Source organism: Suricata suricatta, chromosome 2, assembly GCF_006229205.1.
Source record: "Suricata suricatta isolate VVHF042 chromosome 2, meerkat_22Aug2017_6uvM2_HiC, whole genome shotgun sequence".
In the NCBI taxonomy this organism is placed as follows: Eukaryota; Metazoa; Chordata; class Mammalia; order Carnivora; family Herpestidae; genus Suricata; species Suricata suricatta.
Genome location: NC_043701.1, coordinates 60,997,804 through 61,017,903, shown reverse-complemented (window position 1 = coordinate 61,017,903; position 20,100 = coordinate 60,997,804). Strand labels below are relative to the sequence as shown.

Here is a 20,100-nt window from a genome sequence, read left to right as displayed (position 1 = left end):
TATGTATTTACCACATATTTAACTTCTAGCGAAGTAGTGGAGCTGTGGTTACTGTTGTTAGGTTCGGAGCCTGCCTCCAGCTCCCCGTCAGTCACTGAAGTCACTCATGCGCTTCATGTAGCACGTACCTCCTTTTGTGTCATGAAATCGATGGTTAAAAGCTCTTCACAGAAGGAAAGTGGTTTCTGTGTGCACGTTCTAGATGAGACTGTTTTCTACTAGGTTTGGGAGATTAACAAATATGAACAGGAAACAGCTTCAGATTTCTGTCATGTGTTTTATCCAGTTTGACTTCTTTCTCATTGAGTTTATCTGGTTTTCTCAAGTACACGTATCATCTAGGATTTTATTGGTGCTGTCTTACGAGGGTAAATGGTAAGCTGTGCAGAGTTAATGCCCAGCACATTTTCACTGTGGTTGCACCAACGGATGAGACTTTGCTCATAACTCGTTGATGGGTCATGGGCACAAACAGAGAGCAAGAATGGCTTGTAACACACTATGCTGCTACTGAACACTGCCTTAATCCCTTAGCATCTTTAAGGAACCAGTCAGTATATTAGGATAGATAGATTGGTACTTTAAACCATTTCTTTGAAATATTTAACTTTTTTCTTTAAACTCTGTAGGACACTGAATATTTTGCCATTACACATGTCCTTGGACAATTGGGAAATACTGGCAGTATTCCAGGAGGCTTTAACTGCCAAGATTATGATGAATGGGCCCATAGGACTTGAGATTTTACTGGAAATGACTACTAGAGCCTTGACCTTTTCCCTCCTTCTCTCTGTAGGAGAAGATTTTTGCCCTTTTTTTTTTTTTTAACTTTCTATTTCTTCCTGAAGTAGCAGCACTTGACATGCGTCTTACGAGAAATTCTTGCCTTCAGGATTGTCAATATTTATTTTACAGAGCCATAAGTGTGATCCTTGGTGATAGGTGGAAGAAAATGAAGAACGAAGAGAGAAGGATGTATACATTAGAAGCAAAGGCTTTGGCTGAAGAACAGAAACGTTTAAATCCTGACTGTTGGAAAAGGAAAAGAACCAATTCGGTATGTCTCAACTAGTTGCTCAAAAATATCTTGACATCCCCACAGCTATAGTGGCATATTTTAGCAGTTGTTACAACCTTTAAAAGGTGGTGTCGATGTCATTTCAAGCCTTTTTATACTTTACAACCTAATGTTTTTATACCAGTGGATAAGGCAGGCTGCCTTTTTTAAATCACTGGGTGCCATTTACTCTTTTAGTACCGAGTGTAGAACTCTCAGGCATGCTTAAGAAGTGTGCTTATAGGGGCGCCTGGGGGGCTCAGTTGGTTAAGCGGCTGACTGGCTCAGGTCATGATCTCGCAGTTTGTGAGTTCGAGCCTCGCGTTGGGCTCTCTGCTGACAGCTCAGAGCCTGGAGCCTGCTTCACAGTTTGTATCTCCCTCTCTCTCTCTCTGCCTTTCCCCTGCTCACTCTCTGTCTCTCAGAAATAAACATTAAAAAATTTTAAAAAGTGTGCTTATGCAGAAATGTTGAGGTGGAAAAATAATTTTGGAATGGTAGTATTTCTAGTTGGGTTGAAAGATGGGTGTGACTAACTCAGTATCACACTATTAGAAATCTTTCTAGTCTTGGGATGGCAGGCCTCAGGTGCCCTTCTTAATTGGGCAGGGGCCAAGGAGTGTGGGGCGCAGTAATCTTCATGGGGCCTCTAACATCTGCACAGAATTTCTGGATTAAAAACCTCAGGAAGGAGAAGACGTAGAAAGGCCTAGGAAGACTCTTTTAAATGAGTTCATCCCATAATCAACTTCGGATGGACTCGATTCTTAGGATATTTCTGGGACTAGACTAGCGTCTTTTAAGTTGTATTTTTAGATTAATTATGAGAAAACTTCACATGGTAGAACAGAGTGAGCTCAATTTGAAATACCACTTAAAGGGAATAGGCAGGGTGCCTAGGTGGCTCAGCCAGTGCGCCCAACTCTTGATTTTGGCACAGGCCATGGCCTGACGGTTCATGAGATTGAGCCCCATGTCAGGCTCCACATGGTTAACACAGACTCTGCCTCTCCCCTCCTCGTCCTCTTGCTCTCAAACTCTAAAAAATACAAAAATAAAAACAAAGGGAAGACATCAGTCCTTTGCAGCAGGAAGGCTGGCCAAGGAGGTCTTAACTGCATCCTGTGTATTTATGCCCAGGTCTTTTTATAGTAACATGCAGTTCACACTCGCTTACATTTTTCAAGAATCTCTTGTAAACAAGTCCGTGGTAGTCGGACTCCAGCAGAAGCGGTGGCTGAACGGGGTTGAAGTTATGACCTTCGACTTCTATGTGGTGGGCTCGGCCTGGGTCCCCTTTCTTATCCATCTCTTTTTGCCATTGTCATACTTTTTCTGGATGCTTGAGCCGTCGGATATTAGCCAACTTAAAAGTCATTCCCTTTGAGAAAGTAATCTTTTTAAAATAGTAAGTTTATAAACATTCTTTTCTCCATCTTAGTTCTCATTTGTAGAATTACTAGGCATTGATTTGTAAACATTCACCGAGTTCTAATTCTCTCTCCACAGGGCTCACAACAGCATTAAGCCACGACGCTTGTTCTTAAGTCTGTAGTTGCATAAACACTGACTGTCGATGGAAGGGCTTAAGAAGATCAAGGTGTCACCGTTGTCCTGAATTCGTGTGACCATAAGATACCGATAGCATTGAGTCTTGAAATGATTTAATAATGAGTGAGGATTTGCTTTCTCCATTAGAGCATTAAGTAAGCTAAAACTATCAACGTTGTAAACCAAATTGCCTTATTTTTCTTCCAAACTTCATATACGTCTATCAGGTAATATAGGCTTGAAAATTGATATCCTGTGGTGCTAAAGTACAGTAGAAAGAGAGGAGAGTGTATACATGTTTTATTTTAAATTGTACAAAAGGGGAATTTAAAAATATGTAACTGCTGTTTATACATTGGCTCCTTACTGCTTATTAATCTGTATTGTACACGTAACGGGATGAAGCAGAGCTGGGGACGGGCCTCTCCCTGAGCAGCCACCACGCGGCCCGGCGTCCGTGCCAAACATGGGAGCTCCAGTCCGGCCAGTGCCAAGCGGCCGCCGGCACGTGTGGCAGGTGGATGGCGTTGGTGTCCCAGCGCGAGAGCCGCCTGCCGCTGCTACCCTGGCACCAGGTGGCAGCACCCATCCGTCATTTCCAGCAGAGGCCGAGCCCAAGCCAAGGTCAAGTTAGTTAATAGCATTGGGATATAGTCACTGTAATGGTGCTATTAACAGTTGACACCGTTGTATTTTTTAACTTTGTGTTCTGTATCTCCTCAGCCACTTATCTTACATACCTTATTTGTCATCGTATCCTTATGGTGGGGGCAGACTTTGCACTTACTGCAGTGCAACACTGGCACTTTACTTTTCCTCCAGCCGTCTGAGGTGAGAGCAAGTCCACGGGTGAGACGCTGCTTTTGCTCTGAGCTACAATCATGGCTTTTCACGTTACTTACCAAGTGGTGTTTCTGGTGAGGAATCACAGCTGTAAAATTGATTTCAGTTCATTACACTTCTTCATGATGTTGCCCCTAAATTTTGCACACTATATTCTTGTATATTATTTCAAATAAAATGAAAAAAATTGTTTATCTCTGACTTCTGCTGATTGATTGAACTTCTGTCTGAGTGGTCAGAATAACATGTTCAGGACATGGAAAATACATTCAGAAGTTGCCGATGGGGTTTTTAAACATTAAATTAAAAACAAAACGTTAGTAACAGCGAGGACAATAGAAAAACAAGGACCTAGGTGACCTGTTTGGAAGAATCTTTGTAGACTAAAGGTTGTTTTTAACTCGACATCTTACAAAGTGAAACAGGCCCCACAGTCTGCTTTTAATAAAATGACACACACAGTATAAAGACCATGTGGCTCTGTCTTTATTAAGATACAGTAGGACATACTTAAACAGTTAACCCAACGTTTTCACTTTGGGGTTGCCTGTGGTTCCCAGACTGCACTGCATCTTGGAAACCACTGGGGATGTTTTTAACAAATATGAATGCCTGGCTCCTGCACTCAGATGTGTTAAACTGGGGTACAAATCGGGCATCAGCATTTTCTAAAGTTTCCTACTGGTGATTCTACGGTTACACGTCAATCTAGCGAGGACGGAGGTCAGTGGAGAGCAACAGGGTGCATCTTACAACTTGACCCGATCCCTTAAAAGCAGTGGGGACTTAGGCTGTGTGTGTACATTGGGGAGAATCTTCGGTAAAAGCAAAGAAATTTTAGCTGGTCTCATAGAAAAAGCCTGGAAGGAGGGAAGAAAATAAAAAATTGATGTCTTTCTGGAAAAATCAAGCTCCTGGAGTTCGAAGGTGGTGGTGAGGAATCTATTTTGGCATTTTGCTACTTAAGGTAGAGGGCTAAAGGGTAAAGAGATAAACATAAGATCAGTAGGAAATACGGAGCGCTCAATTACGTTCTTCACACTGTGGACGGGAGCTGTTCTTTAGAGCATGTACTTAGGTTAACTGCCGACCTGGAATCAGCTCAGTGCACCATGGCGAGTAAGAAATACTTCACGTTATTCATGAAGAGCAGACATAGCTTTTTGAAGCAGTTGGACCATTATGGGATAAACTGGAGCAAATTCTTTGCCTTCTCTGCTTCTTACTGACTGAACATAGGCTTCCAAAGCTCCCCTGAAAACAGAAATGAAAACAATGTCAAAAAATGACACAAAAGAAGGAAAACCACTTGGAGGGTACCAATCTAGAAGAGCAGTCCTTTTCCAGACGTGCTATGCCCAGCTCCACAAGCTAGGTGGCCAACAGCCTTCAAACACTTAGTCAGCTTTACTATGGTTAATGTGGAAATCTAGACCGTTTCTGGGTCTGCACGGGGCTCTGTGGTCAGAGGCTCCGGCCTCAGAGGTTCTCCATTTCCCTTTGGAAGAGCCGCCGGCTGCCTGTGCTTATTCACGGAGCTCACAAGGGGGAGCCCCACACCGGGGAAAGGCCCGCTCGGGGGCTGGGGCCTAACCGTCCGGCTCATGGACCGCTGGACGGCGCATTACCGTCCTGTATGGGGCGGGACTGGTCGCCCACAGGGAGAATGTACTGCTCTTGCCCCGGATGTTTTGGCAGATTGTGTGATGAGGAGTACATGGTCCTGGCCAGTTGTAATTTATGATGCTCTCCTGAATTTGATCTGGGCGTCGGCACGCTAGCCCCCAGAAGCCAAATGCAGTGCTCCGCTTGCTCATCTGTCCTGCGGTGGCTTTCACACTACGGGGGTTGACGGGACTTGTCGAGGCCGAGGCCATATGGCCTGCAAAGCCTAAAATATTTCCTATCTGGACCTTTATGGACAAAGCCTTCCAGTCTCTGAACCTGGTGGTTTTGGTGTTAGATCATGTTTAATTGAAGCTAAAGAGAATGGTTAGAAGATTAATTTTTCATTATTGGCCTATTTACACCCCAAGTACAACAATCAAGTTTTTGTCATAATCATACCGCTTTCTCAAAGTTTCACACTGAGATAGCCTTTCTTTTTTTTAAATTTTTTATGTTTATTGTGAGGGGGGAAAGAGACCGAGCATAAGTGGGGGAGGGGCTCTGAGAGACTGAGACAGCCAGGAGCCCTGAGTGTTTCTATGAAGACGTACTCCGCCCACAAACTCAGTATCAAGTCCCATCTACTATGTTTTTTTTTTTAAACATTCATTCATTTTTGAGAGACAGACAGGTGTGAGCCGGGTAGGGACAGAGAGAGAGGGAGACAAAATCTGAAACAGTCTCTAGGCTCTGGGCTGTCAGCACAGAGCCCAGTGCAGGGCTCAAACTCAGACTGCGAGATCATGACCTGAGCTGAAGTCGGACACTTCACCAACTGAGCCACCCGGGTGCCCCTCTATTATGTAATTTTTAACTGGTGGTTTTGCTCCCAGAAAACCACTGAGCAAACTGGGCTTGTTGGATGTGATCAGCACTGGCTCCATAGTGCTGTCCGCAAGCTGGCCACTTCCCAGCCCCGCGTGAATGCACAGCTGAGTGCCCAGCCTCTCGTTTCCACCCTGACCTCCCTCCTGACTTGCTTCCCTCAGTGCTTTGGGCAGCAGGATCTGACTTCTTCCAGGTGCCTTTCAAACTCACCTGTCACACACCAGCAGTCTCCTAGAATGCACAGCATTCTCTAGAGAGAACCCTAATGGATGCCAGGGGCTCTGGGTGACGATGTGTCAGGGTGGGCTCATGGACTAATACAAGGGACCACCCGGGGGGAACACTGGTAATGGGAAGGCTGTGCATATGGGGGCTGAGGGTGGATGGGAACTCTGAACCTCTACTACTGCTGGGAGCCTAAACCTGCTTTCAGAAATGAGGCCTATCAAAAAAGAACTTAGTCTTAGGTAGGAAGATTCCCTTAGGTAGTGTTCTGCCCACCTTTTGCTATTTCAAGAAAGGACTCCATTGTCTCCAAAGGTCTCTAAAGTCCTCTTATAATCTGCCTTACAGATTTCCATACCCAGTCCCTCCTGTCCCATTTGCTTCTGTTTTGAATCCTGTCATGTGGACACTAATTACTGCAGTCGCCTGGGAGGTGGAGGTCTCAGCCCCGGCTGGTGGGTCTGACCCACAGAGCCTGTCACACGCTGAACTCACAACCCACTGAGCACCCGCTTCACTGTCCACCTCCCCTGACCCTGCCTGTGCTGCTGCTGGGTTCTAAACAGTTTGTTGTGACCTAAAAAGACCTTCAAATCATCAGTTTCCACTGTTTGTGTTACCTACCCACATACAGAGCAGTTTCACCCCATTTATGATTCTGACTCCAACCCCCATGCTGACCCCGGGGGAGCCCGGGACGTCTGTGTGAGTATCACTGAAAGAGATCCGTCTCTGCCCTACAAGGCAGGGCTGCAAAAGGGCCTGTTTCTCTCCGACCACGCCCTCTCCTTCCTGAGACACCTTTCTCCGTTACCTTCCTAATGCTTGGAATGTCCTTCAGTGCTGTCTTCCCTGCAGAGCCCGCTCCTAGGAGCTGGCTCTCATGCCTTTCAGGACTCCAGGCAGCATCAAAGAAACCACTTGGGAAGATCCAGGACTTCTGCACTGACAAGCGTGGCCTCACGGGCTCCGTCCCGGGTGTGAGCAGCCTAGATCCGCAGCTGGAGGGAGCGGCAGGCCCTTAGGCAGCACAGCTGGTGTATCAGGCTGGGCCCCACCGCCTCGCGGTGAGATCCAGGCCACATTTTCGAGCCTATCTGCTCACTTGCGAGTGGGAAGGACACCTCCCGGTGCAGCTGTGGGGACCAGGGGACGGTGCTGGCAAGCACCTGACCCTCCTCCAGGAACGTGGAGGGACCTTCATAACCGTGCTCACTGTTCTCCCCACCGGGTTCCAGAGGGCCTGAGGGTCTCCCGCATAACCCAGCAAGTTCACGCTCCTGTCAGGGCGTCATCATGTTGTACTTGAGTATCTATTATACTGCAAGCATCTGTTCCATGGTGAGTTTCCCTCTGAAGAATGTTACTTAGTTTGAAGGGTTGGGGCTGTTTCGTTCCTTTGTGACCTAGTGCCTGATAAATTCATGATCGATGAATTTTAAAAAATGAAGTTGAAATACCAGAAGATAATCTGTAGTGAAAAGTAATGACAAGCGTGCAGAAGAAAGTGAGTAAAGGAGAGCTGTGACCGTAAGATCCTAAAAAGCAGCACAGACATGAAAAATGGAACTTAGTGCTCTTGGAAATGTTCTGTGAGATGCCTTAGTTCATGTCAGAGCTAAACCTTAATGAAACTACTTCCTTATGCAACAACTTGCTGCTTTTAGTAATACTTTTCAAGTTGCTATGGCATCCTGAGCAACTGCCCCGCTCCGAAAATGTAGCCCCTACAGATTGATACCTAGAAATCTCCCAAGGGCTCCAACTGTCTTTGAGACAATGGTGTATAAATACCAGTCTAATAAATGAATGCACTGAAATTCAGAGATTGCAATCACTCTGTAGTGAATGAATTAGATCCATTTTATCTAATAAATGAACAAAAATCCACTTAGTCCCATTTGCATTCAAAGGATAAGACATTATGTAAACTATACAGTATGTAGGAGAAAGTTGAGAAAGGAGTTTGGTTAGTTTTCTGGTATTCATGAAAAACACCATCAGAACTACGAGGAGAAAAACAGATTCAAGCTACCCTCCCACGTAAAATCAGCACAAGATTTCCAAGCAATTATTAAATAACTTCATTTGCTTGAGCACAACATCAGCTTTCTTGGAAGTCAGGCCAAGCATTATCTAAGAGTCTCAACTCTCATTTGTAATCAAAATAAGTAAGCAGATTGTTAAAGTTACCCTTATGGAAAGAAAAACGTACAGGAATTGCACAATTAGTAGAGGGATGGTTTGTGGTAACATGGCAACACTGCTCAAGTAGAGGCTTCTGTGGAGCACAAAATGCGTTCCTATCAGTCAATAATACCGGTGCGCTTCATGCTGAAACCCATAAACGGCTTCCAGATCTACCACGTGCCCATCCAGGCAGGAGAGTCCCTGCTTCCCCCAGGCTCCATCCTTCCTCTTGGTCCCATCTCAGGCACCCAGTGCCGCAGGGACACCGGGAGGAGGGACCAAACATAACTCTCATCAGTGGGGACCCCGCTGCTCTGCAGCAGCACAGAGGACAGGAACGGTTCTCAGCCTGCAGGCCCTGAGAGACAGGAGGGCAACGGGTTCCAGGATGCACCTGGCACCGACAATTGTGCGTTAATTGCGCAGATAAAAGGTCCCAATGGGCAAATAGGGCTCGTCAACATTTCCGACACCAGAAAACAGGCGTTCAACACAGACGGAGGGAGAGCAGAGCAGGACAGGGCCACAAACAGAAGAGCTGCTGCGCAGTGGCAGGAATCAAGAGTTCTGCAGAGCTGAGGAATCAGTCTCCACGCAACACCCACAGAACCACAGGCACTCCTTCGGCTGTCGCCTTTGTCCCTGGGGGCAAACATGTCCACGGCACCTGCCTGGGGGCAGGGAAGGGGGGAGGACAGTCTTTTCCCACCAATACCACTTGGCCCCAGGAGTCAGTGATCAGTCTGATTTTAAAATTAGCATGACCAGTATCCACTCATATTCTAGAGAAACCTCTGGTGTCTAAAGGAAACAGAAAGGAAGACAGGAGAGAGTTCATTATTTGTCACTTACTGAACAGCAGCAACTCTCCTCGACTTGGCCTATTTATGACAACTTAACACTGTGCCAGGAGAGCGGATGGGCACGAGACAAGCTCTGCCCCAAGGTCAGAACGAACTTACTGACATTTAAAGAGCAATACTCACCCTGGGTGTATCTACAGGGAGGAGTCCACCCAGCGGTGCTTCAGTACGCAAGGACAAAATTAGTTTGGCAGTAACAGATAAGACAGAACATTCTCTAGGACAAGCTTCCCTCCTTCTCTTGGCTGTAGCGGGAACATGGGGTTTTGGAATCCCCCTAGGAGAGCTCAGTTTTCTGCCTGGGGCTTGAAGGTTCTGATATCAGACATGTGCAGAGTGATGGATGGGCCTTATTTAAAAAGCATGACAGTATTTCTGAGCATGATTTTCAGTGGCTAAATATAGGCTTAGCAACAGCACTACCGATGAAATCACTCAGGAGACATTTTAAAGAGAAGCAAAAGAAAACAGATTTGTGATGTACCCACAGCAGGACAACTGTCGTGGATGAACTCATTCCAACTTGTTAAGAAGACAAAAATGGGCCCTGTCCAATTAACTGAATCCTGGGTCCTTGTTGCCCTGTGTGCTGCAGCCTGAGTAAGTCTTTGTGACTCAGGGGTTAGAATCCACAAAGACATAGCAAATGTGAGTTAGGCCCAAGCCGAATTTTCCCACCACCTGAGAGCCCCATCGAACCCATGGGAGGCTCCTGTGGCATCCCCACGGGTAAGGAGAGTCCCACACGAGCAAGGGAGACGAACAGAGCCCAGGGGAATCTGCTAGCTATCCACACAGGCCCTGGAGGGTCAGGGGCTCCCCGCCCCTCCTCCCACCCTGCTCTGAGCCCCAAATATGAGGGCTCAGGGCCCCTCCCAAAATCTTGAGAGGAGCTCAGCTTTCCCACTGGCCCTTCACAGCTTCCTCCTTGGCGGGGTCTCTCACCAGGCCGGTGCATTGTCCCAGTGTCGGCTGTGCTGGGGGGCTGCCTTTCCCAGGTCCCGGCCCTGGAGATTCAGAGGTAGCTGAGCGTGTGCCCTGGACGCCAGGATTTCTCAAAGCTCTGTAAAGGGCTCTGCCCCATGAGCATGGTCGAGAACCACCTCACCGTATCCGCCCCACTCCGGCTTTGGGGAACCCCGTTCATTACTCTGCACTGAGGCTCAAGCAAAGGCCTGCTGAGTGCGGGGGTCCCCAGACCAACAGCGTTAGGACGTCCTGGGAGAGCAGAGAATGGCTCTTGGAGCTACTTAGAAAGTATGACCAACTGAGATTTGGAGAATGAGGGTGACAGAGAGACCCAACTGGGATGTAGAGTCTGGGAGAAATGAGGATTTATTTTGAACACTTTGGATTTGAGAACTGTGTGGGACTTTTGAGTGACATATGATGGCCAGTTTGTCACTAGCCTCAAGTCCCAGGTGATCAAGGTAAGTCACAAGCCTGGGATCCACGAGAACAGAGGAGATCACGAGAGTCAGGGGTCTACAAGAGCTCATCTGGGGACCAAAGCACACAGAGAACCTGAAAGAAAGAGCAGGCACAAGCCGTAGGAGATGATGGCATTTGAAGAGTAGACAGAAGACAATTCTGCAAGCAAAACCGAGGGAAAAAACAAAAACGACCAGACAGATGAGAATATAAGCAGATGACAGAGGTGTCACAGAAGCTTTGGTGGGAAGGCCTTCTCTTGCTTTGCTTTGTGTCCCCAGGGCCTGGCAGACAGTGAACAGTTCAGTCAGTGTGGCGTTTCCAGAAGGAAGAGGCGTTGTGTCAACTCTAAAACTACAGAGCTCGAAGGCAAGGGCAGCACCGTCTGGATTTAGTGGCCAGAAGGCCTGTGACTTGGGAGAGAGCACTGTCAGGGGGGGTGCTGAGGGAGAGCCACCTGCTGAGCGCAGTTACTCCCCGCCCCGCAGGCCTCAGCACGGAGACTGACTGGAGGGCTGCTGGCTTCATCCTGGTTTTCTGCTAATAACTGGATCACATTTGGGTATTTTTAAAAGTTTACTCATATCTGTGCTCCACCAATTCAGTAAAGGTGACACATATGAAAATGAAGCAGGAAGCGGGGCCCTAGGGCTTTTCACGGGGTGCATCAGTTTTTAAAACCAGGGTGCACAGCTCTTAGGGCTGCACTGGGCAGGGGGCACACAGCAGGCGATGCGAAGATGTGGACATGAAGGACACAGACAGCAGAGCACCTTGTGCCCAACGGCTGCAGTCACAGGTTTCCCGCACACACATTGCCTGTGCCCGCAGGCAGCCCACCACGAGGAGGTGCCACTGCGTGCACATGCGCACTGCGCCCCCCTCCCCCAGCGGGTGGACCAGGTAGGGGTCCCAGCAGCACATGTCTTACCTGATGAGGAGGAGCCTGTCCTTTTCACATGGATGGTCGTCCAGCCACTGGGAGAAGCGTGCGTGGGACCACTCTGCCCTCTGTGGGGGGGGTGGGGGGGGACAGGTGGAGAGGCGCGGTGAGCACGGTGTCTGTCTAGGACAGCCAGTGCTGCTCAACCATTCCCCAGGTGAAATGACCCCAACGCCTGCCTGCCTTCGGTGTCCCTTCCTCACTCCCAAGGAACCTTTTCCATTCTCCAGTTGAAGGTGAGGAAGCAGAGAAAATGGGGCCTCCAACAAAAATGCTTTATGAACATAAATTGTCATTATATTTAAAGGGTGGACTCTGGCTTCCCCGAGGTGACTTTTACATTGCTGAGAGTGGGCGTGGAGCCGGGCAATCTCTCACTGCTGAGGCACAGATCCCTCACTGAGGAAGGAAAGAGAAGGCCAGCAACCCCTTCAGTGACAGGAGGAGGGGAACTCATGAGTGACTTCTGGCTTTAAGTACCTGAAAAGGGGATTTCAGCTCAGGGGGTGCTCTGGTGAACAAGAACTGAATAATGATGCTGAACGGAATAACGTCCCCCAGTGCAGGGCTAGTGGCCACATGTTCATTCTTCTGGAAGATCAGGGGTCTAAGAGAAGAAAAAACAAAAGTTATTTCACCTTGTTCAATACTGAAAGAGGTGATTTGGTAGAAGAATCTTAGCGTGTTAGTAGAATACAACAGCGCAGTACTAGAATAGCATAATGGTGAGAGAATGAATGACAGTACTTGTCCTAGACTGACTAAGTCTTAGCCATTTCTCAACCACCACCCCCAATTCAGCCTGAAGACAGACACCCCCGCCCCCAACCTATACACCCTGGGAGGCTGACCTGTCTGTTAGCTCCTCCCTGGCCCCCAGCTCACTGGCCTGGGGGTGTAACTTGATGTCAAGGTAGCTCAGCAAATCCCCCTTGTAGTGCTCATCAGATTAACAGTCTGAAATCAGAGCAACAATAACACCTTCAAATAGTTAGAACCCAGAGACACTTACTTACCTTGCTCAAAACTTCCAGCTTTCACTTTAAATAAAAATCCCTCTTTGGGCTATCACCTAGGCTAGGTAACTGCAAACATGGTCTACACAACTTTCAAGGCGCCATGATGTCCCGCATGTACTAAACTATTACCTTGCTGAACATTACCATCAAGATTTATGCCAGCTCCCTTCCGTCACACCACATGCGCGGGGGTCCACACCCACCATTCCACATCACCTACCCCACCACCAATCACCACCTTGTCAAAAGTCTGGCAAGAGTAACTGGAAACTTTTATTGACCAGTCCTTGGCTTTGGGCTCTGATGGACAGGAGGTAAGGACAGGCTCTGCTATTGCAGCTGCATCTGAAGAGGAGAAAGAGCAGGGCACCTCTTGGCAGAGCAGAAACGATTCCAGAGTGTGTGATACAATTCCAGACTACTATCAGAATGTCTTTATACTCACTATGTTGTAAATGAAACCTGTGTCGGGTACGGATTTTTCTAATTTCAAGCATTTTGTCAAATAACATTCTCCTGTAATTTCTTCTCTTTAGTCACTGTGGAAACGTTTTAGTCCACTTGTGATGCCCATCACCAAAGGTCCACAGAGTTCCAGCCCAGGCCCTCCCGTGGCCACACTGAGCCCACACTACACTGGCCTTGAACACGCTCCAGGCCCAGATGCTCTCGTGGGGCCCCGTGCTCAGAGCTGCAGGCAGAGGCAGGCTCCTGAGAAGCCATGAGGAGGTCGTTGAGGGAAGTTTGGTGTTCCTTGTAGGCATCCCTGTAAGTCCCTGCGTGAGTGCGTCCATCTGGGGGAGAGCTCCGGCTTTGACCACCACCACGGCAACAGCTACCGCACACAGTGCGCACAATGTGCCAGGGGCTGTCCGAACACTCGAATATTCCTGCAACAACCCTATGAGGGAGTGACTGTTCAAACCCCATTCTACAGGTAGGGAAAACTGAGGGGTAGAGAGGCCATGTAAAAGCTAGAAAAGTTAAGAGTAAGGATTCAAATCCAGACAGCCTGGCTCTTAACTTTGCCATGCAGCCTCTTTGAGGATATCAACTGTAGCAACTGGTCAACGTGTTTGTAGGGCAGACAGACTTATTCTCAGCAGGGAACAGAGAACCCTGGTAAAAGTACACTTTCAAATAGTCAACAAGTATAGAAAACCCTGGGAAAACAAATGTATGCAGGATACCACGTGAAGGACGCGCCATTATTTCTTAAGGGACCCCACATTCTCCCTGGGTCTAAGCAGACCTCTGGTCTCCTGTGTACTTCAGCCGTATCACACGGTCTCTCTCGGCATCATCTTCACCTGGCTTGACCTTATGTTGCTACAGGGCTATGAGGGGACGCCCACTCAGCCAGCATGGGGATGAGGCTGTGGCTGGTCCTGCTTTCGCAGACCGGAGCCCTCCTGTCCCACCAGCAGAGACAGCTCACAGCCCAGGTCCCCAGGGGCAGCTGGCATTCCCAGGAAGCTCCCTGCAACTCCAAAGCCAGCTGGTGGTCCCACGGTCTGCTCGCTGCACCACGGCTGCTCCTGTGTGAGCTGTGGGGAGGGTCCTTGCACCGGGTCACAGGCTCATCCCACAGGCCCCGCACGCCTGACAGCCACTGGGGGGGATGCAGGGAGACAGAACTCACGCCTTCACCCCACTCCCAGCCTCTCTGGCCCTGCGAGGCTCTGCCCACACCTGAGGAAAGCTCTCTCTGCCCAGGCCATCTCATTTTGGTATGATTCATCCTGAACCCTGCTTCATGACAGGAGGCCCTCGGGGGCCAGGCCTGTGTGACAGGCCTTGGCTTAGGAAAGAGCAGTCACACAGGATCCCTTCTGCCTCTACTACAGGACGACTGAGAATGTTGGCCCCTGTGTCTCTCGGTGCTCTGTACACGACGTCCCACATACAGGCGCTTTAGGATCCTGCACCGACAAACATGGGTCTTTCTCTTAAAACTCATGTATCTTCTTCCTTCCGAAAATGAGAGTAACATAGCTGATTCAGGTTCTCTTTTACCTCAGGGGGTTTAAAGTCAAACATGAAATATAGCTACAGCAATTAAATTGCTTTCATGGTTTGAATACCATGTTTTTCTTTCCTTTGATCTATTCTTGACGCACACTGCGAACAACGCCGGGGCGGAAGAGCCTGAGGACAGGACGGGGGGAGGGAAGCTCACCGGTGACCCCCTCAGTGGCTGCCAGCTGATGTGCCTGCACAACGGCGCATGGCAAGAACCAGCTCGCACAAGCGGGTCTGTTCATCACCTGTCCCTCTGTGGCTGAGTCACAGCACTTAATTTTCTGCCAAGGCCAAATCTCCCAGTCTTGCCACTGCAAGGACTGCCAAAAGAGCCACAGAGAGCCGCACTGGATCTGATTCTGCACTACGTGTCACCGACATAAGTACCTGAACACACCAAAGGCAGACTTTTACTTCTGGTGCTCGTTTGAGGCGTGAGCAAGAACACAGCACGAGAACTCCCTTCTCCCTGATTCCAGGTGGAATCTGAAATACTGGTGAGTTAAAAAATAAATCACCATCTGAGGTGACATGAAGAACAAAAGGAAATTAATTAAGGTGTTATAAAATGCAGTTACCCCAAATGCCACAGCATCATTCTTAGAGAACACACTAAACAGAGCAGCACTTTCAAGGTTAAACTTTACAGACAGCAGGCAGTCCTAATTAATCAACACTATTAGGTCCCATTAGAAGAAGCAGTCTTTACAGCAAGGGGTCTCCACACTGATGGGACTCCTGGTCGGGTGGCTGGCGGGCTTCAGTGCAGGCCAGTGACCAAGTGAAGTGACACTGCTATTCCTGCATCCACATGCATCATCAGTGGTGGTCCACACCACCCGCCACCCGTCAGGGCAAACCTCCTTTCACTCGGGTGCCTGGAAAGCTGGCAAGGCTCCTGAGAACGTGCACTGAGATCTGGAAACAGCAGATAAATGAGAGAGCAGGGGAGGGAACACACTTCCCCCCTGCACAGAGCACACGAGGGTCTCCTTCTGGAGAGGTGAAGAGAATGGTGGAGGCTTGCATCAGGCGCCCGGATCTGTGGCACAAGGGGCAATGTGGTCCCAGGAGAGAACAGAGCAGGAGGCTGAGGGCTGCAGGTGAGTCAAGGCTCAAAGTAAAGAGGTTAGAGAACTCTCAGCTTCCTTTCTTAGGGTCTAGATGTCATCGACCCCAGCAGACCAGGCGGGAAAGGAGGCAGGGTTTCAGGAAGACACCACCTGGAAATAAGTGTCTATTTGGCTAAACATTCATAGCAAGAGGTCACCACCACTAAAGTGAGGAGTTTGAATTCTCTTTAAACAGACATTTTCCTGGATGATTTATATACGCATTCAGATGCTATTCTAAAATCAGAGTGAAAACAAATGGGAACTTCTGGAATAAGCTCTGGGGTATAGTATTTACAAGCACAGCTTGGGGATCAGGCAGCCCTGGAATTCCCACAGGACCTTCAGACATGCAGCACTGGCCACCAACCCCTCTTAGCATCAAGGCCTCCAGGAGCTCACTCCTGCCTTGTGTCTCGATGAAGGCCAAAAGGTGGCGTATCAGTGGAACCCTTAGCACATGGCCTGAGCACGCAGTCAGTAGTCAAATACGGACGGCCAGAATAAGAAATGTCAATCAGGAAAATGCCTGTCCCTGCACGTTTACCAGGGGGCTCCCAGTACTGCCAAATATCAGCAAAGAAGAAACCAAATTGAGCCCAGGATGTGGCTGCCTTCTGGTTACGATGTTGAAACCTGAAACTTGGAGTACAGAATCCAGAAACCTTGGGGAAGTAGCTACTTCACGGATGGGCTAAGGACCCCAGCTTCACAAGGGAAAAGAAAGGAAAGAACACGCTTAGGGTTCCTGGTGCTAAAGATGGGAGCTGCGAAGATGGCTGCCCTCCATTCTGCAAACCTGCGGGCACGTAAGTACAGCCCTCAGACACAGCACACCCTCCCTGCGCCTTCAGCTGAGTTCTATCCTCCGAGGTTGCTGATGGTTTCCTTCCTCTCCCACCCCTCTTGCCAGCAGCTCCATAGTGGCAGCCTGTCTCCTGATGGCTTCAGGCAGAGCATGCTGTGGACATAATCCAGAGACGAAGCTCTGCCCTCCAGAGCAGAGGTGCTGGGGCCTGTCTGAGGCAGGGTCTGTGTCCCTGAGCTGGTGAAAGCATGCCATCCCTTTTCCATCCCTTGCCTCACGAAGATCTGCCCTGAGAATACTTTGAGGCTCCCGGCCAGGTGGAACTAGGGTACCCGCCTGTGCAGCCCCCACCTAGGGGACAATGCCCTGCCGCAGAGGGATGGACAAGGATGTGTCTTGTGTGCAAATACCAATCACCCAAGGGCAGATCCTTAATGTCAGCAGCTTTCTGAGGCGGTATTCTGTCCTGGGGAAGAAAAAATTCCTGCTGCCTGAGAAGGTCTACAGGAGACAGTAAAATGTAAATGTAGGCAAGAAGTTTGCTGGCTTAACTCACCAGTCCACTACTATTACTGTCAAGAAGCAAATGGCCTGCAGCAGATGACATCCATCACGGTGGAGAGGAGCGTGAACGTGTGTGTGTGTGTGTGTGTGTGTGTGTGTGTTGTGTGTGTGTGTGTGTGGTGGACGTGGGGGAGGGGTGCTGCCCCAGGGGCCTGGACTGGAGGGTGTCCGGCTGGCACTGTCACTCCCCCTCACAGAAAGGGCACTGCACGGGGCCTGCCTGCCTGCCAGCCTCCCTGGCAGCCGCCGCCTCTGATTCAGGTGAAGGCCAACTTGGGTTTTATTCCATGGCCGCCTGTTTTTCTCACCCTGCTCCCCGCCTTACAAGGTGTTTTACAATACTTTACATCATTTTTTAGCTCCCCTGTTAGTTTTAAATGGAAATAACACTACAAGAGGGACTGTAAAATATATTTGCTGGCTTTTCTAACTATAATTATAAAACAACCAAGGAAAAAAAACCACAAAAAATACAGAAAACCTCTAAAGGAAAACTCACCAGTGACAATCCTACCATCAAAAATATTGACGTTTATCCTTCTTGACTTTTCTGTTCCACACATACAATTATTTTAAAAATAGCAGAAATCATATCATATATCCTGTTTACTAGCCTGTTTTTTCATTTTGTGATACATTACAAAGTTATTTTTTCCTATTATAAATGGTTAATGGCGGCATATACTTGACCCTAGGAGTGTGGCAGATTATTTAGCCAACCTCCTACGACTGCCACTGAACTGGTTCTGACTGAACTGGGGATTCAGAACCTTTGGGGAAGAGACCCAGGAAGGAGAGCCAAGATCAGTCATGTACATGGCACCTTGGTCACGGCTCCCAGCACAGATGAGAGAATTAACAAGAGCGGGCCCTTCCATTGCAATTGCCTGGGACTGTCTGGAGACAAGACAGATACTGAACATGTTTTTGCAGGGAGGCAAATAGAAGGTTTACTGTTGGGATGCTGGAACAAAGATTACTCAGTACTGAATCTCTCCTGTCTAGAGAAGGACTGTGTAGGACCCTCCATAGAGGTAAGCTTTCCTACGTCAGTCTCCTCACGTGACAACTGTGACGAAGCCGGGCTTTTCCAACAGTGTTTATAGACAGGGGTAAATGGCATGTACTGATGTCTGTCTTCCCAAAAGGTGGGCCCTAAAACATTCTTTGCAGACTAGAGCTAGATTTTTACCCTAGAATACACTGTTTTCGTTTTATTTCCTGATGCAGTTCATCCTAGAATCTTTCTCAAATGGTCATCCAAGTCCTATCAAACAACTGAGAAAGTGTTCAAGTCAACAGATTTCAGTAGATTCAATCTAACTGCAGGAATAGATTGGTATCTGGACATTAGTGTTAGAAGTTTTCACTAAATTCAAGTTATAGAGCACGCTCCTTAGGCAAGACACGATTGTTCTTATTAAATTGTGTGCCTAGGCCCTGGTGCTAAGGAGTCACCTGCAGGAGGAAGTTCAGGGGCAAGAGAAGCCCAGGAGAGAAGGAGGCAGTTCTGCACAAGTACAGAAAGGAACAATTCTGCCCCTGTCACTAGAGCAGCTAAAATTCAAGAGTTGAGGTCCCGTGAGGAAGGTGAGAGACTGCTGATGCAAACCACTTGCTTCAGTCATCTAGACTGGCCATGGCCCCATCAGAGAAGCTAGCTATAAGAAACATTAAGTGCTTTGGGGCACCTGGGTAGCTCAGTCAGTTGAGTGTCTGACTTTGGCTCAGGTCATGACCTCATAGTTCAGGGGTTCAAGTCCTGCATCGGGCTCTGCTAACAGCTCTGAGCCTGGAGCCTGTTTCCGATTCTGTGTCCCTCTCTCTCTGCCCCTCCCCCACTCATAATCTGCCTCTCTGTCTCTCAAAAATAAATAAATGTTAAAAAAATTTAAAAAAACATTAAGTTTTTAAAAATTATATGTTGATCAGTATTAATTTTTTAGTCCATAAGTTGGTACTAGAAGGTGTCACCACTAAACTTCAAAAGCTTCATTAGAGATTCATTTTCTCAAGTGAGAATTAGGAGACTTGCCAGAAATTTCCCATTTTACATGACTGACAACAGAACTGATCTCAGGTGAAACCCTCAGAACTTGTGTCCTACTCCATGATACAATTTAAGAGCACGTGGATAAAAGCCATCTTGCCTCAGCACACGGAAAGATAAGCACTATTTTAATTCATATACATGCAATAAACATGGAAGCTGAGACTACCAGAAATAATAGCCTAATCTTAAAACGGCAAATCCCAAATCACAGCTTTCCCACATTTTGCTCACTGGCTGGCTGGGTAATGGCCTCCAGAATACCAGCTGATTCTGTAACTCAGGGCAGTGCCTTCTCACCCCTAGGATTGCTGGGTTACCATATAACTCAGCAAGTGACTTCACAGGAGTCTTACTGAGGTTATTTTTATGGTACAGGCAGGTAACAGGTGGACCAGTGACCTCAGGACCTCTTAATCTTTCGACCTGGCTGTGCTTGGTAATGTCAAACCCTAAGATGTCAACAAAATATTTAAATACTTTTTAAAAGGTATGAGCAGATCCAAAGTAGGTATCTGAAAACATTTGTGATCCCTCTTCAAGTATTTTTTAAATCCCACACTGTAAAATGCACATTTGAGAAAAAGAATTCAGGCTCCTGTTTTGGCATTAAGAAGAAATCTTGGCCAATTACAAATAAGCAAGAAAAAGCATAGGGCTCTCCTTTCGATGAACAACCTTGGATTCTTACGTTTCAAGTGACATTACACCTGGATTTTCTACTATCAAAAGCTTGGATAGCATAAGCTAGTGAAGCAGTCCTTTAAAGGTCACACTACTTATTGGTTACCCTGGTTCCTAGTTTTGAGCCAGTTTTTAGCAAACTGCTTGCCTGGAATCTCTTCGCTTATCTTCATAAAGAAACATTCGAAGACCATCTTGGTCTTGGATATTCTGGACAGCTATATCAGGTTTCCTATCTAGAA

At 47.9% G+C, this 20,100-nt stretch overlaps 2 protein-coding genes across 4 annotated transcripts in view; one reads left to right on the top strand and one right to left on the bottom strand.

Moving 5' to 3' along the window:
- HBP1 (HMG-box transcription factor 1) overlaps positions 1–3,652 on the top strand; it is a 30,175-nt gene extending 26,523 nt beyond the window's left edge. For all 3 annotated transcript variants that reach the window (XM_029927189.1, XM_029927180.1, XM_029927193.1), the window contains exons 10-11: positions 916–1,057; positions 2,567–3,652. In XM_029927189.1, the coding sequence (XP_029783049.1) occupies positions 916–1,057; positions 2,567–2,584 (160 nt within the window). In that variant the 3' untranslated portion in view covers positions 2,585–3,652. The remainder of the gene's footprint in view (positions 1–915; positions 1,058–2,566) is intronic.
- A 263-nt stretch (positions 3,653–3,915) lies between these two features.
- COG5 (component of oligomeric golgi complex 5) overlaps positions 3,916–20,100 on the bottom strand; it is a 302,966-nt gene continuing 286,781 nt past the window's right edge. The window contains exons 20-22 of the mRNA XM_029927167.1: positions 12,080–12,206; positions 11,588–11,667; positions 3,916–4,705 (exon numbers count right to left, since the gene is read on the bottom strand). Of these exons, the coding sequence (XP_029783027.1) occupies positions 4,588–4,705; positions 11,588–11,667; positions 12,080–12,206 (325 nt within the window). The 3' untranslated portion in view covers positions 3,916–4,587. The remainder of the gene's footprint in view (positions 4,706–11,587; positions 11,668–12,079; positions 12,207–20,100) is intronic.